General features: G+C 39.3%; 1 protein-coding gene across 3 annotated transcripts in view; it reads right to left on the bottom strand.

The window, feature by feature from the left end:
- mta1 (metastasis associated 1) overlaps positions 1-17,569 on the bottom strand; it is a 49,529-nt gene extending 31,960 nt beyond the window's left edge. The window contains exons 1-4 of one of the 3 annotated variants that reach the window (XM_039603498.1): positions 17,552-17,569; positions 16,809-16,927; positions 6,934-7,001; positions 2,723-2,816 (exon numbers count right to left, since the gene is read on the bottom strand). In XM_039603498.1, the coding sequence (XP_039459432.1) occupies positions 2,723-2,816; positions 6,934-7,001; positions 16,809-16,836 (190 nt within the window). In that variant the 5' untranslated portion in view covers positions 16,837-16,927; positions 17,552-17,569. Of the gene's footprint in view, positions 1-2,722; positions 2,817-6,933; positions 7,002-16,808; positions 17,081-17,143; positions 17,166-17,551 lie in introns of those variants that run through there. The other 2 variants (XM_031737011.2, XM_031737012.2) reach the window with 2 other exon arrangements.
- Between the last annotated feature and the right edge of the window lie 290 nt (positions 17,570-17,859).

Below are 17,859 nucleotides of genomic sequence, written 5' to 3'. Positions count from 1 at the left end.
AGCCCACACCCATGTGGTGCACAGCAATTCCTTCCATGCATTTTTTACATATTGAAAATGTCTAGAAGCCCCCTCACTGAACTGCAGCTGGCAGAGGTCTATATAGGAACAGTCCACTGATGCATTACTCTACAACATTCATAATGCAATATCCATCACACTGCAACTTCCATATAACGCTAGCTTTATTGGAGTATTGTTTTTAACACTGCAACCCTGATTATACATTCATATTTATTCATCAACAAACCAGAGAGAGGATACAAGCGATCCACAAAAATACCCAAATATCACAGCTCGCAATATTTCACGACTCTTTCCAATATACAATAAGAGCATATTTCCTTTTCAATCAACACCAGAGCAAGAACAAAAACATCAAAAATAATCAGACCTTCTTAAAAGAACGCCACACTAACAAGCTGATGCTGTGTGGTCCAGCAGAATAAACAATCCCCTTCTGTCATGGTTACAACCCCCAGGCCTCCTCAGTAGATGCTGTGGTTAAGACACAGACACACACACACAGACACACACACACAGACACACACACACACACACACACACACACACACACACACACACACACACACACACACACACACACACACACACACACACACACACACTCTAACAGGATACTTGGTAGCTCTCAGACACGCACGCACACACACACACTTTCACACCCGAAGAGCTAACATTTATCCTGCCACACCCAGTCAAAGTCTGGTGGCTGGTTTTGCTGGTCTCGACTAAAGGATGTCAGTGTTTCCACTGCTGGTTATCACAAGAAAAAAATGGACGTCAAATAACGTGCAAAGATTTTTTCTATTTGCTTTAGCTGAATCTGTTTTAGGAGTGCTTACATATTAATTTTAAGTCTAAGTGATAAAACTTTGTGTTGACACAGAAGGCCACATTTGCTCTGGACACCAAGTGTACCTGCTTTAGCCAAAAGTCTTTTTGAGCCTCCACAAGAACCTGAGTATGTCAGGAGTGTGAAACACTCCATTACACAGAGAAAGCAAAAGTGCTAATGTGTTATTCTACTTAGCTATATCTGCTCTTTTGTATAACAGTTATAGTAGGAACCAGCTGAGTATGTTGCTTTCTGTCAGTCACCTAGGAAAGTACATCAGTAATTCAGGATTACAAGTGGGCCAAAAACACATGCAATAAAATGGAGCGACGTCAGAGAAATGACTTGTTCAAAGAAATGGAAAAAATAATAAAAATGTGATTGATGAGTACAGAATGACCCATTTGATTTGTTTGATTCTTTTACATTGCTGCCACATGACCACTGACACAGGTGAATATCAGGTGAATATCAGATTCCTGATGACAGACGATATGAAAAATAACTGTTCATAGATCTATTTAGCCTCTATTTAACCAGTGAGAACCCGTGAGATTAAGAACCTCTTACATTGGCTGCATTAACCTTCCTGGGTTTGAACCCAGGTCCATCTTGTTGCGAGGCAACCAAATGCTCCGCTGTGGCAGCATGGATACAGATTACTAACTTAAGTAGTGGGTAGTAGTGGGTGATTATATCTTCCCACAAGACTAAATACACAATAGATAGACAACAGTTTCAAATGAGGATGAACTCAAGTCTTTTCAAGTTAATTTAAAATAGATATAACCTTCCAAGGCAAGGTTGGCTTGCAGACAAGGTTTACAACCGTATTCAACTAACAAGCAAACTGCACAGGTTTTTATTCAGTTAAAAAATGTTTAGAAGATTACAATAAAATAAGAAGAAAATGCAAAGATTAAAGGAAAACAGACAAAGTGCCTTAAATATATGTAGTCAAACTGTGCATAGTTACCTCATAAAAGGCCCATAGTGGGACCTCGATGTACCTCCATGTGTCAAAAAAGCTGCCTTTTACATGGTCAAAGAGGTGATATGGAAGAGGTGGTCATGCCAAAAGCAATATCTCTAAGTGGCAATAAATCCTGTATCCTTCTCTATTTCTTTAGGCACTCTGGAGCAGTGCCCTGAAGGCGTAATTTCCAACTGACCACGAGGGACATGACCTAGTAGTCTCAATAGTTTGGCCTTTAAATGACATACTTCTGTTACCTGTTAACAGTTTTCATCTACACTACTTTCTTTTACTGCTAACAAACCCACCATCACATTCTATGTCCCTCTGACGGAGCTTCTATATTTCCCCTTCCCTATTTTTAAAACCACCGCTTGCAAGCACTTCTCTCAGACAAAACTTCCTGGTAGCCAGAACTTAAAAAGAAAAAAAACGAAAAAAAAAAAAACATACAAAGCCACCTAAGATGGAGCCGAAGCAGCATTGCTCCAAGTTTTGAAGGACAGGAGCATATTCAAGCACTAAACTCACCCAAACACCCAGACGTTACCATATTGATATACATAACTTATTGAATGCTTTCTGCAAGCCAGTCTATCAGAGGAGGGGCTAAAGTCTGGACCAGCTTGGTAAAAGAAAACAAACTTCAATTTTGTATCACCCCTTGATAAAATCTGGAGTGCAAACAAGCTTACAATCAAGCCAAACAACAAGCAGAGCTGTATTTTTCTGTTCAGGGAAATCTTGTTCGATTGGATGTGAAAGTACCACAAGTTTGCAGTGGAAAATGACTGCAGAGCGTTGTCAGAAAGAAATGTTTCATGTCCTGGTTGGCAGTTTTGTTTGATGCATGATTTTGGCTGGCTGGGTTATGGTCGGTCACTCACTTGCATGTTTGTCTGCCAGAGCGATGAGTGTGCTGGAGATGTCCCTGCGCCGGTAAAAACACACCACTTTGGCCTCCACATTCCCATTGGCTGTCTGCAAACCAGAGACAATCAGCGTTACCATGGCAACAAGTGGTGCCTCACACAGAGAACCAACATGCGCATGCACGGGCACGCGCACACAGATGAAAAACCCATAACTGAGGGTAGTTTTTTAACTTTGCCTGAAAACAAAGTGGCCACAGCAATCCTCCAAAAAAAGAAAAAAAAAAAAAAAAAAAAAATCATGTGTTGCAGTGATGAGGACTGTGTCTGTGCAAGCCCAAGCTCTTTTCCCTTCACATTAATTTCTACATAGATGTTTTCATGCAGAACTGTTTTTAAATTAGAATCTGCATGACAATATTTTATTGAATACTACCTAAAAACAGAAACTAGTAATCCTAGTAAGATTATTTAAAGTGTAAAAGATACTAAGTATAATTTAGACACCAAGTTGTAGCTTTTACCTTTTTCAAATCACTATGCATTAAGTTTTGAGTACTGACTAACTTTTTTATGAGTTTATTGTGTACTGAACGAGGAACGAAGGGATGACAAACAAAGTACAAAGTGAACACCTAACACAGATTTACATTCTGTAGACACTTCAGCTCTGCAGACTTTCTACTTTCCCAATCATCAAATAATTAAAATCCAATTTTCCAGTTCCATTTTTGAACAAAGGCCATAGAACAGAGGAGAGATAATTGGCCCATTTATGGCTGCAAAATAAAACATTTTCTTTGAAAAAAAAGAAAGTTTTGAATAAAATAAAACTCCCACAGCACCCTGTGACAGCACATATAGCATGACATGACATGACTCACAGTTAATCTTAACATTTCCAGTATCACTTCATAAAATTATGTATGTGCACATTTAAGCTGTAAGAACTTTATTTAGTGTACTATAGCCATTTATGGTCAGCACTATCATTGGAGTTTGTGTGTAAGAAATGAAAAACAAGGCTTATCCAGGATTTTTTTTTTAATGGATCAGAGTTTAAATATAGGACAGTAGAATAAGAAGGAGTGTTTCACATTAAATTAGATATTCTTGGGGGTGCATGTGCCCCATTGCAAATATTCTACTTGCCAAGTACTTTGCAACCAACAATTAATTAAGCAACACAATCAGCTGCTTCTCCTTCAAGTCTCTTGTCTCGCTGGGGGACACCAAATCCACGAACTTGCAGCTAGCTCATAGCAGTCATTGTTCTGCTCTGCAGCCTCCATGAGGTAGCACAAGAACCAGCACTTCACCTGATGCAGGTTTTGGGTAGAGTGGCCCTGGAGCTCACACAGTACCTCAAGAGCAGAACAAGAAATACTCCATCATGTATACAGAATGATGGAGCATCCCAGAGAGTAGGTTGGGAAAAAGATGAGGCTTCAAATATAATTTGGCTGCTGTTAATATACCTGAGCAACATGCCCAAGTAAGATCTGTGACTTTAACAGTGAAATATATGTTTCCTTTCACAATATTATCATAAATAGACACAGAGAAATGTGCATGCAAGTTACATGAAAGCTATACACTGCATATTTATTTCACATTTTAATCAGCAGGCAAACCTACTGGTGTGCACTTTAGACTGCAGAAAGGTTTTCAGACTAAACTGTTAACTTGATCAGTTTTCAGTTTTGATCAATGGAAATTTTTCCCCTCAGACACTGTATTTTCTAAACCAGCATCTCAGGCCATATGGAAGAGAAACCCAAAGATCCCCGCGGAGCACAGAGACTGACAGTGACAGACAGAATAGAAGGCCGACTCTGAGCTCTGTGTCAATCACATTAAACACTCTCCATATTATTCAGCACAGGCCTGGAACAGGGGACAGACAGCAGGCACCTGTAACTAGTCTACAGAGACATCTCTTTTTCTGCTTCTTTAACTGAACAACGTACCAAATAGCAGGCTGGGATTTACCCAACACCTTAACAACAACATCATCATTAATGTGACACTATAACGCAATACTGCTTTCACTACTGCATTATGCTGAATAAAAACACAACATTTACTATATGCACCACACAAATCATACATTTAAAAGGATAATAAAAATCTGTCTACTAACATTTGGTTTCTCTTTTCATTAAGATCTAGTCTGTAGAATTTGTCAAGACTAGCATCCCATATTCAAGTAGTGCATTGTCTAAAAACACACTAACAGTAAAAAATTAAAGCACGCCCATTGTTAATTCTAAGGCTTTACATATCTGGGCATTAAGAAAAAAAAAAAAAAAACACAATGCAGTCCATAACAAGGCTTAAGAACCAGGTAAATTTAACCTCAGATGAACAACAGCACATGGCATTTACAATGTGTCATTATTTAATTAAGCCAAAATGCAGAAGCAGTGTGTGAAAAACTAATTGCATACCATGAGTCAATAGCTTTAAGAACCACTTTTAGCAATAATAACTTGAAATCATTTTAAGTACGACTTAATCAGTCTGTCACATTGTTGTGGTGGAACTTGGACTCACTCTTCTTACAGTGTTACTTCAGTTCATTGAGGTTTGTGGGCATTAATTTATGCACAGCTCTTTTAAGGTCCCACCACAGCATTTTAATCAGGCTGAGGTCTGGACTTTGTCTGGATCATTGAATCACTTGGATTTTTTTTTCACTTTTCAGCCACTCTAGAAGAGATTTGCTAGTGTGATTGACACAATTTTAGCCAAGCTTTAGATGACCTCACATTTGACTAGAATACTTGGGTATACAAGAATTGACTCAATGACTGCAAAACATGCCAAAATCACAACCCCTCTACCACCGTGCTTGACAGTTTGTCTCCACTAGGGTCTCATCTGTCCAAATGATATTGTTCCTGAAGTCTTGGCGATTTGTTCAGATGTGACTTTCCTTACCCAAGCCATGTTGCCATGTTCTTTCTTCATGAGAAGAGGCAAATTTCCAAACAAGCCATACTTGTCCAGTCTTGTCCAGTCAATTACTGAGGCCTATATAGTGTCTTAAATGTGGCTCTTGGGTTGTTTGCAATTTCTCCAAGCATTACATGGTCTGACCTTGGAGTGAGTTTATTGGGATGTCCACTTCAGTGCAGACTGGCAACTGTGAATAATCTTTCTCGCTGTCGCATGATGGGCTTCAAAGTGTTTGGAAATTGACTTTTAACCCTACTCAGATTGATGGTGAGCAACATTTGATTCATTAAGATCATTGCTGACATCTTTCCTCCTTGGCACTGTGTTAACACACACACTTAAATGCTTCAGACCAAAAAACTGACAAAGCTTCTGCTTTTATAGAGGTGGCCATACTTGATGATGATCAAGTGAATTTGATTAGGAGCACCTGGCTGATACTTCCACTTTTAATCCCTGTGGACACAGTTAGCACATACTTAGTCTTTCCACACGCTGCTCCCGCATTTTGGCTTAATATTTGCTAAATAATGACATGGTGTAATATGTGTTGTTTTTCTTCTGGCGTTACATTTACCTAATTTTAAGACCTGTTAAAGACCAAGTTTTTCTGATGCCCTGATATATAAAACTTATAATTTTAAGAGGCTATATTTTCTTTTTTTTTAATGACTGTAAGTCTGAAGCCATATGAAAGCCTATTTGCTGTCGCATACACAATAAAATCTGCAAATCATCACACTTCAGAAGCTGAGACACTTCAGCACAGATAATGATTTTGTTTCTCTCAATAAATAAATCAGCCTATCATTACATGCCTCTTTTCAACATTCCCCAAACCAAAATTTGCATTGTAATCAAAGTGCAATTTGTTCAGATGTTATGTTCACTCTAATAAATTATGAAGTGAAATAACACATGTACAGTGAAAAAAATAATTAGGCAGTTTAATATATTCCCCTCCTACCTAAGAGGAGTTTTTGCACTGAACAAGCCAAGCTGTAGAAAGTATAAAGTAGCTTCAGATATCAAAAAAGCTAATGAAAATAGATTTTAATGGCAAAACTATTCTACATTACAAGATACATTTTTTTATTTTTACTTAAATATACCAAAAAAAAAGCACCTAATATTAGTTAAAATGTGCCTTTATTAAAGTGTACTTGAATGGTTGAGATAGAGACATTAATATCCGATTTACAGTGCTGGGATATGTGCTGCATTCAAGGGTATAAATTCAACCTCAGACACCCACTCACACTCACCTTGTTCAGCTCCTCTATCCTCCTGATCAGCAGTGGGTTACTGGACGAGTTCTCAAAATAAACATAATCTGCAGAGGAACAGCAAGAAGGAGAAGGAGGAACAGAAAGAGAAACGGAGTGGGGAATGGAAAGAGAAAGACAAAGAAGTGTCAGTTAACAATGTGAGGTCAGTCAAACGTTCAGGGCAATTTCCAACTGGACCACACAACGACAGCTTGATTAGTCGAGAGGAAAGTGCAGCAGAGACATACACAAAATGTTGATTTAACTCGATTAGGCTAATTTCATACACAGCAGTTGCTGTTGTAGTTGGGAAGTCTGACAGAATGAGATGTTGACGTGCTAATGCACACTCGCACATAAACAACAAAACTGGCTCTCCAACCCTTCCATTCAAATAGCAAACCTTGTATTTCCTCAGCCCTCATGCTTTCTTTGTCTTATTGCTCCATTCATTCTCCCCATGTGTGGTGGTGTTTGTATGCGCAGTGTGTCTGCATTTGTGTGTGGGTGTACGAGAGACACTGCACAGGCTTTACCACGCGTGTGTGGATTTACTATGCATTTGTGTTAACGTGTATGCGCGTGTGTGTGTGTGTGTGTTGCTCCTGGCACCACTCCAGGCCCATTGGAGGCTTAGCTCTCACCAGGATGTCCCCACAGGCCCCAGTCTTGGTAGGGTGCCTGGTCTTAGCCCTGCATGTGTCTTGGCTGAGTGCTGTCAGATTATACCCCACACTTGGTATGTTGCCTGGAGCTGGAGCTATCCTCCCTTCACCCTAAATCGGCCCCCTCCCATCCCCCCACGCTCCCCTAAGACCCGTCTTCTTGACCGACTAGGCCAGAGATCGCCCAAAATTCCACCAGCACAGCCGCAACATACACTGACTCTTGCCTTCATTTCTTGCTCCTCCTGTGTCCAACACTTAACTGGTTTAGGCATGCACCCATCCTGTTAGCACACCCATAATCTGCAACGACATCCAAGTCTACCCCGCACAATAATAAGTGCCACAGTTAAAGGAAAAATCCTCACACAAAACATTGTAAACACAATTAAAACAATTATCTAAGACGCATTTATCAAGCCGTTCTGTTTCCAGCTTCCTTTTAAAACCCAAAGGTGGCATTCAAACAGTTTTGAATGGTTTTGCTCAACCAACCAGTTCAACCAATATGGAAGATATTCCATTTTTGACTCTAAAGTTGTTAGGCATCATCTTTGAAAACCAACTGAATAAATTATTCAGACATTGATAAAGTTTTTTTCTGCTGAAAACGTAAATGTAGTCTCAGTGCATTAGTCTCAGTCTTGCCTCTCCCTCCCCGTCCTAGTTTCAGATCTCAGTCCAGATGACTCATTTGGCTTTTCTTTTCTTTTTTTCTTTTTTTTAACTAATGACAAGTATGACTAGAAAGGCATTTTGTAACTTTGTGTAAGATGATATCATGTTTCCATCTACATAACAACCTATAGATGGATTACACAACACACATTATCCAAGCAGGAAATGAAGCTTTCACTACTGGATATAGAATCTCTTCAAAGCTTTGCAACACAAAAAGCTGCAGAGCTTATATGCTGGAACTTCCAACACTGAATTCTTTGAGGTTTCATTGATCATTTATGCAACTACTTATCTGGGGTCCTTATTGGGTGAAGGTAGGGGTGCTCAGAGATACAGCAAGACACACGGTCAGCTGAAGAATTGGTTTTGCAAAATAATTGTTTTTTGCAATTCATTTTCTCTGCATTGCATTTTCTTTTCTGTCTTGAGCTTTATTTTCATATTTATGCCTGGCATGCACAAATTGCAGTATTTAATGTGTTTCTGCAAACATACTGTATGCTTTCAGTACTCCCCATGCAACGGCCAGGATGCATGTATGTCATAGGGCACCGAGGATACAAAACAATCAAACTTTTGGCTGTTTAATACCAGAGGAGCATACTGATTGCTCCTTCCCATGAACGATAGTATGAACAAAGTTTAATAGTGTTTTTTATGTTTTTTTTCTCTTTACTCAGTCCTCAAACTAATCTGGACTAATTCGCAGAATTTCTTTGTCCCGTCTTGGGTGTTCTCAACTGCAACTCTGTTCAGGAAAAACCGGCATTTATAGACACCGTCTTTGACTCAGAGGAACCAGAGTGAAAACCGTTTGCTAACAATTCACAAACAACCAAAATAAACTGAACTACCAATGACTTCACATCTGACATGTATATATTTAATATGTCTGCTGACTGTAACATTTCCAATAATCAACAGTCAAACATTGAAAGTCTATCTCAGAGACAGTGTCGCCCACGCTGATCTTTAACACGCAATAATGCAAAGCAACCACTGCATCTGCATAGGGGGCACACCTTGACTTCTCCACTGGAAAACCTTTTGCTCCACTATGCTTATTGGTATTCTTCTCTCCACCCACACTTATAACTGAATACAAGAGGTTCACGCCCAGTCTGAAGTTTTGTAATGCAAGATAACTGTAATTTCCAGAGCTACGGTTGGCAGATAACATTTATTTTATTTAAACCCTTGAAAAATTGTTCTATGCATTAAGCTACTGAACAATCATCATTTGCATGAAGATGTAAAACTTTAGCACTTCCCCCAAGTAGCAAAAGCAGTTCAGAAGGCATACACAGTGCAAATTTTATGACTTGCGTCTTCCAGCAACTCTCTTTTACTGTTGAACATTGCTACAAGATGGGAAAAGATCGTCACATCGTGCCTGTCTACTCTTCACCCTGTAACAGCTTGTTACTAGACTCCACTGCCACTGTGACATCTCCGTCCCGCTGCTGAATATCAAATAGGCCAAGCTGAAATTGAGCGGCACACTGAGAAAGAAAATGAAGACGAGATATCCGACTTGCTCGCTTTCAGACACACATGTGAGTCAGCAGCACGGAGGTCAGGGGTTGAAGAAACTGGCTTGTGACTAGTTGTGATCACCAGATTGGCTGTGAAACTGCGGGAAAGTGACCAAGACACTATCCTTTTATTAAGCATGGTCAAGTCATCCTTGAACAAAAAAAAAAAAAAAAAAAAACTTGTTCAGCATGAACAGAAACTGAATAGCTAATTAAACTAATCAGAAACTGGTTTTATAAATTAATAATACTTGAAACTTATTTTAGCTTCTGAAACGTGACTAATGCCTTTCACATGTGGTCTTACATCACAGAAAGTGAAATATCTATTTCGGTTTTAATCTCTTTAAAGACCTCTTTTCCCATTTTAAGTTTGTTCAATGAAAGAATTTTCAGAATATAATGAAAGTAATCCTTGACTGCTGCGGCCATTATTCCTACCTGCCTATAACAGAACAAGCTGTACTGTAGCGCAGCCATGAATCAATTAGTTATTTCATACACTTTTAGAAGCAGTTATTTAGATTAAATTATAAGCTTTGGCTCTTTTTTCTCAGGGAAATTGGCTAGAAAGGTGATGATTTAGAATTTTAAATTTACTGACATAAACAAACAGACCCTTTCCTTTTTGGACTATTGATTAGGAAACAACACACTCCAGGACACCATCTTATGCTGTGGGACGCTGTGATAGCCACAGAGTAAATTAATCAATAAACTAATCATCACGTGAATTACTACTGAGAAAACTATAGAGAAAAATCACCTGCACGAATTGGGACTTTGTTATTGTGGTTGTAGATTATTCTGTTAATTAGCAGAATAATCTATGAATGATTGTACAAAAAAGTCCCATAAGTTAAGGTGATGTCTTTTAGTAAAAATTTATCACATCTGATTTTACAAAAAAAGAAAGAAAAAGACTTAAATCTGCAATCCAGTATGCCGAGACAGAAAATTCCTTCGTTGCAAAAAAAAAAAGAAAAACAAAATGTCCATGTTTACAAGAAGAATCCTAATTTACAAAAAAAAAAAAAATAGGGACAAGTCTCTTGACAAAGCGTGGGGAGAAATGATGACGTGTAGCTGCGGCCCTCAAACGCTCACCAGCTCAGAGGGACCCATTAATCAGGAGCCAAAATGCGTCATAACCATTTTAGAAAATGAAGCAGAACCACATGCTGAACATTCGGTTTGATGTGGTGTTGGGTGTGAATCGCCACTACATGCTAAGATTTTTTTTTTCCCCTTGGTTGGTGACAGCACGTCTCCTGCTACATTTAGAGAAGGTGGGACTTTGGGCAAAGCTCACCGTGTTCTTTTTTTTCCTGGCTCGGAAATTTAAGTTACCAAGAATGGAAACACTTAAGTTCAACCTGTGTCCCTTCCTGCCACCTCCAGAAGAAGAAAAAATTATAATAAAATAACCATGGGAGGAAAATGGCTCAGTGACTGTCCAGAACAGCCTGGTTGAATGTTGGAGTTTCTACATGTGAGGAGCTGAAGCCTGTTGGAGAGCAAGCTGGAGAGGAACTCAAAATGAGAGCAACAGAAAGAGAGAGCCTGTAGGCAATGAGCAGCATCAGTCTCTCGGTTTCCCATCAGCCCTCCCGTCACATCAGCCCGCGTACAACCACCCCGCTCTCCATCCCCCACTATCAGCGTCAGCCAATCGGCGGGCTCCGGCGGCCATGATGTCATAGTGCAGTCAAATTTTCTGTGAGCCAATCAAGGCACGTTATTGAGCCCCGAAAGAGAGAGTCTGCTGGGCTGATTCAAACCAGGCCAGAGAGACAGACTGGCAGAGACGCAATGATGAGAGACAGAGAGAAAGAAAACATGAGATAAATAATCAACCAGAAAGAGATAAAGGTGGGCAAAATCTAAAATGAAGTGGAACAGGTGTGCGAATTACAATCAAAATAACCTGTATCCAGAAATTCACTGTAAACTTCAGTTAAGGTGACCAGGATAATCCAAGATGCACATTTTAAGGGCCTACAGTCCAAATCCCAGGACATCTCTGAATGGCTCTGGCTGAAAACTATACTGTGTTGGTGGTCTCATCGATAAACTGCTTTACATAGTTGCAGTGGTTTATTATGTTAAATATGCTTTCCAGAAAGTACATTACAAGGAATGGCACAATTCACCAACACTATGCTCATCTTTTTACCTAAATCTCTGTGTTTTTAAACAACTTTGTCATTGAGAGTTTCTTAAAGCAATTTAAATTAAGCAATCCCAGAGGGAACATCACTTGTCGAACAGCTCAGGGACACACCCTGCAACACACTCTGAGTTAAAGGCATTTGAGTAGGCACAGTCATGAGACAAACAGCTGGGAATCTGTGTATTAGCGTATTATAACCTATGTAGTACAGTTAAAGCTGCAGTGATTAGCCATTTGAATTATTAGATTAGTTAACAAACAGCAAATTAACATGTTAAATTCATTACATTTCTGATTGTAGCTTCTACATATCTCAGACATCACAAAGAGGATACAAGAATCCTGAACCGAAATCTGTGACCAACACCAAAAGACAGCAGTTCCCTCAAACAGCCAATCATCGGCTTTATAACAGCTGAAGTGGGAAACATAATAAGAAAACCGCACTGTTGCAATGATGCAAGAGGTTCAAAACAATTTTAACAGGATCATTACTGTAGTGAAGATGTAGACAAGTACAGCTGCAGTTTCCTGTTTTGTCTTAGTGTATCCAGAACATAAATTGGCACAGCATTCGTTCAAGTACTCTAACCCTGACTCGCTGATCCTGTCGGCACTTTTAAACAGTCTAAAATTAAGCAGTCATAAAACTTTGTTCATACCTAGTAAAAGGTACATTCTGTGTATGTGTTTTCTAGTACGTCTCACTGACTACTGAAATCAAAGTTACACCTCTCTCCTCGTGTATTCATGACTTGGGATGGGACTATTTTCTGACCTTCAACAGACTGTGTGGTTAATCATCAGATTCATAGACATTTCAAACGATAGCTGGAAGTCTACTTGTACATCCCTAAAAGACAGCTCTACCAACACTGTGATTATGTGACAGAAAAACCAACAACGCAGTAACCAACCGATCTTTGTTTCTATTTAGTCTGCAATATGCTGGCCCCAATAAAGCTGCACCACGGCATATCCAAATATTTCAACTTAATGAAAGGATGCAATTTATTTCAAATTCAAAAAGTGCTCCAGCTTCAAACTCATCTCTAGAGAATACAATGTCTACACGTAGTACAGCATACTTTAGTCATATTTCTTTTCTTTTTTTTCCTCAAGGGCTGGGCTAGAGCTAGAAAGGGAGCTGGAGAGGCAGCAGAGGAAGAGCATGAACATCCGCCCACGTTAGTCCAAGCAAACACACCCCCTCCACAGCTCACACCCCATCCGATGCTTACTCATGCAGTCACACGGAGAGGTGTGTCTGTTGTCAGAAGCGGCAACCGCAGACGAGATTATAGACTGCCATAGTATGGATGAAGGTTTCTATGGTAATAGAAGCTAATTTAATATCCTAAAGTCAAACTCGCACCTCATTTTCACACTTTGATATCACTCACAATCACTTAAGGTACGATCAGCTGTATGCACAGATGCATACACCTCTGTACAGTCTATACAATCTACCTGGCCTGCTAGTATCTGCTAGGATTCCTGGCAAAAGCAGGAAATAGACAAAAATATGTCTTTCATATCCCGTCCCGCTCACTTTTCTGACATATTATAATATTTTACACCGAGGAATAAAAAATGTTTAAAAAGCAGTTTCGTATAAAGTCAGCAGTGGTGTTAAGGCTGAGATGGATTTGATCTTATAATAATTAGATCACAACTCCCATGACACCTTGCAATCATACTGCAGCAGGCACTGCAGCTTGCACTTAAACGCGATAAATCAGCAAATTTTTCCACTCTTTTCTCAAACATTCATTCTAGTGAAGTTTAGACAACCAGACCTTTAAGCCCATAGGCAACACTAGGAAGCTAGCAAACAGCGGTTATTGTGATGGGCGTTCGGGCAGTTTGACCCCCCTCAGAAACACAATGATGGGGATACTTTGCTGAATGGATGTAAAAAGGTTGTCATGCATCTGTCCAACTAGTTGTCCTGAACTTGGCAGGATTGAAGCAAAGAAGCCTCAGCTCGCCACTCAGCGAGTACACCCACCAGACCCTGCAAGAGACACAACTGCCAGCGTGGGAGATTAACACCAGCCATGAGCCAAACAAAGTGTGGGCACTGTCAAAGTTTGTAATTTAGTCAGTTTGTAGATTAGTAAACAGTGCAACACCTTCAGGCACATTCTGAATAATTACTGTAGAAAATCCTCACCATCCAAAGGAAATGTGGGCATTAACACCCAAGTTTCTCACTTTTTAAGTTAGTAAACAATGCAACACATTTTGCAAACTCTGTGCAAGAGCTGTCACAATCCAAACATTCCACTGCAAGTTCTTATTTAAAGGATGGATCCTGTATTTTCCAATTATTTCTTTAAATAACACCCCTACCCATATGACAACCGAATAAGTGTTTGCATCCTGTACTCATTCCTTGTGATCATAACATCCTCGGATATGGCCTCATACTTCAGTTCCGATGCAGGTGATGGGGGAATAAAACCCACAATCCTCATTCTAGGTAGAAATATATTTTGACCAGAGCAACACAGTTTGAGAAAATACAAACAGGGCATCTTTTACTATATTTTGGAACATCTCTATCACAGTAGGTCCACATTCAGAAGCCTGTTGTAGAAATTCATTTTAAAGGAAACAAACAGGGGATCACCTGGCCAAAAACTGAACCTGGCTTAACACCAACCAGCAACTTCCTGTAATATTAACTACAAAATCAAAGCTCCACAGTTTTAAAAGCCTGTCCTCTTTTTCAATGGTAGGTCTGAGTACCCACTAGCAAAAATTGTAGTAAACTTTCTATACATCTTGACAACCAAATTTAGAACATCTCAGGAAAGAATTGTTTTCACTTGGGGAAAACAAGTCGTCAGCAAGTCTTAGAGGCTTTTTTAAATTTCACTGCATTCATAAAAACGTCTTCCAACCGCTGAAATGGTTAAAAGTTATCGTATAGCCTACACTTAGTCACCAACACTTTCCTGCACATGAGGGAAAGCACTAGGAAGAAGTGCTGCAGGCACCGGAAGAGTGGCTTGTGGCCTGGATGGTGAAAACAAAGACATCAAGACCTTTTGTCTTTTGTCCACTGCTCATTCAAGGGGACTCATTGCTTTTCCAAGATGATCCTGCATTGTCTTGCAAAGAAGCAGCCATCTTTGTGTGGGCTTCTGCTTTGTTCTGGTGTTGGCCTGGAGAAGCTTCAGTCAATTATGAGGCCTATTTTTAGGCCAAACTAGAACTGTGATTTTATTTTTTTAAACTAGAACTGTGATTGTAGGACAAATTAAGACTATGCTTATTAAATTATGTTTTGTAGTTTTAAATTAAATTATGAAGGTTGAGCTTACTTGTTACTTTTTCACTTTTCCAAAAAAGTAATCAACTTTGCTTTGATGACTGAGCATTAAATGTTTAATCCATTCTGATTGATTAGATTTCACAAATTAGTCAAACTACACAACCTTAAAGCTGGTAGATATGAAATAAATAAAACAACCTTTTTTACTGCAAATTAGTGTGCTACAAACAAGACATACATGCTTAACTGGTTGGTATGTCAGTGTAAGAGACTAACAGCGTAAACAGAAATACAAAACTAAGTAACATCTGGCTGGTAAAGTGTTAACTTTTTACCCTGCTCCAACATAATCCAGCTCTCACTCAGGTAGGCTTTGTTTCATTTGACTAAATAACAATGCCATTAACTTAAGCATAGGCTATTTCTGATGCATGCTCCAAGCCAACTGCAATCACATCAGTCATATTTCAAAAGACATCAGTTCTTAATAATCTTAAAAATATAATCAGTTTGCTTTCCCTCCCTTTTCTACTGACAAATGGCCACAGAGTCCAAAAAGACACTAAAGTGGATGAATAAAGAAAGAATAAAGAAACTGTCCTGCAAATGCTTACGACTGCCATCTGCATTACAGCCCTCATATCAAACCTCTGTGTGGTGACACTTTTTGACAGCTAAATTTGAAGTTTTTTGAAGACACATCTAAAAAGGTCTCCATTCTTTTATGCATCTCCACTGCAAACCCCCTCAAAAAACAGCACATTCTATTTAAAATACAGTGCAGCTATAGTGGTTTTCGTGTTTTCATTTTCACACAGTACCTACGGGATGTAAATCAGGGGAACATATGCAGGGAAAAAATGAGTGGGAGGGGAAATCAGGAATTTTAATTAGGTATTAAGTTGAATTGCCTGCACAAAAGAAGCGAAGAGACACTGGTTATAAATGTGTAAAACGGATCTCTACGCATGTTTTGAGAATTTTAGTGGTTCCTGCATGTAAAGTGTTGTCTTTAACTTTTTGTCCCACTCCTTCCCTGCATTTTAAGAGCATGCACTCCTTGCTGCTGTCTTGTGAGCATTGAGAGGTTTCTGCAGGACACTTAAAGCACTTACGATGTTACTTATGGCTGTGAGTGTACAGTCCGGGCTGTAGCTGAATGGCACGCAAAACTTTTAGAATATATCCGCTACGTTACATCAAAATATATAGAAGCGCAATGCATGTTACTCAGAGTGCATCGTTGCACTAAAGTACTTGTTTGCTAAGTTGCAAGAAAAACGCAAAAAGAAGCGAGGAAATCCGGGGAGCAGTTTTGTAAAGAGAACCACTACTCTTCATCACCATCCTCCTCTTCACAGTCACCATCATCATCATCTGTGAAGCACAAGGCTCTTTAGCTTTAGGGAAATAAAAGAAGGGAAGCAAAAGACGGACCACGCGCTGTAAATACATAAAAGAACCGACGTTAATCATGGCGAGTCCGCCATAAAAAATTACGGGAAGATCTTAAAATACTGCCCCCTCCACCTTACCTCCAACCCGGTACATGTTCGCTGCCATGACTGCCCCCGGTCCCTGGCTTCCTCTCCAGGTAGAGGGGTGGCTCTCTTCTCTCTCGCGCTGCCGGAGCTGTGTTAGCACTGCCGCCGCTCTGTGTTGGAAAATGGTGGATTGATCAATACGAAAGAGACTGGCTGGCTGCCTTAAAGAGACAGTACGCCTTTTTTCTTTTAACCCACAACTTTGGCGCTGGTAAATGGGAATAAGCACTGTAACAAATTAACGATTTAATTAAACAAATTTCTTTAACTTAATATAAAATTTAAAAATAAATAAATAAATATTTGCCTTTTTAAACTGTACCTACGTCACTGTTAGCAACCAAGCACGCGCTCGTCCGAAAGGAACCGTTATCCTATTAACTTTGCTACTCGGTTAACCTTACATTAGTAGTTCATTTATCTTTTACTTGCCAATTTAGATTATAAACGAAAGGGTAAATTTCTTGAAAATGGACCTGTCTTTATTGTTAAGACATGGAACTTGGATACTAGCTTAAAGTTTTTATTTATTTATGATAATTATACAGCTCTCCAATCAACTAATCGACACGTATCGCGATAATTTACGGTGGAAAGCAAGTCTTTAAGTAAGAGCTCGATGTAAAAAACTTCCAGGGCCTACCAGGCCTACTTCGGACTGTATAAACTCCCACATTGGATGACTCATGAAATGTGAACAGGTTCCAGAGCTGGTTTTAAAATAAGCCATTTACCTGGAACTGTATAGCTGTGTAAAAATGCATCAGCCCTAAAAATAAACCAGTGCTGTGATCCTAAATCCCTCAATGCTCACAGTGTCAGTGAGGGTCAGAGGTCAGTGGACCAGCAGGGGAGGGATACATGGGCTTAAATGTAAAAATAACAAAGTATGTTAAATTTAATTCATGTACATTAGAAAGACACAGGGTCAGACACATTTATCCTTAAATACCTAATTTTATCAACAAAAGAAAGGAAGACATACGCAAATTCTTCCAATCTGATAAGATTTATTAAAGTTAGGATCGTATACTACAATGGT

This window comes from Oreochromis aureus, linkage group 19 (genome assembly GCF_013358895.1).
Source record: "Oreochromis aureus strain Israel breed Guangdong linkage group 19, ZZ_aureus, whole genome shotgun sequence".
NCBI lineage: Eukaryota > Metazoa > Chordata > Actinopteri > Cichliformes > Cichlidae > Oreochromis > Oreochromis aureus.
Note: the sequence above shows the minus strand (reverse complement) of the source record. Positions and strands in the feature narration are given on the sequence as shown.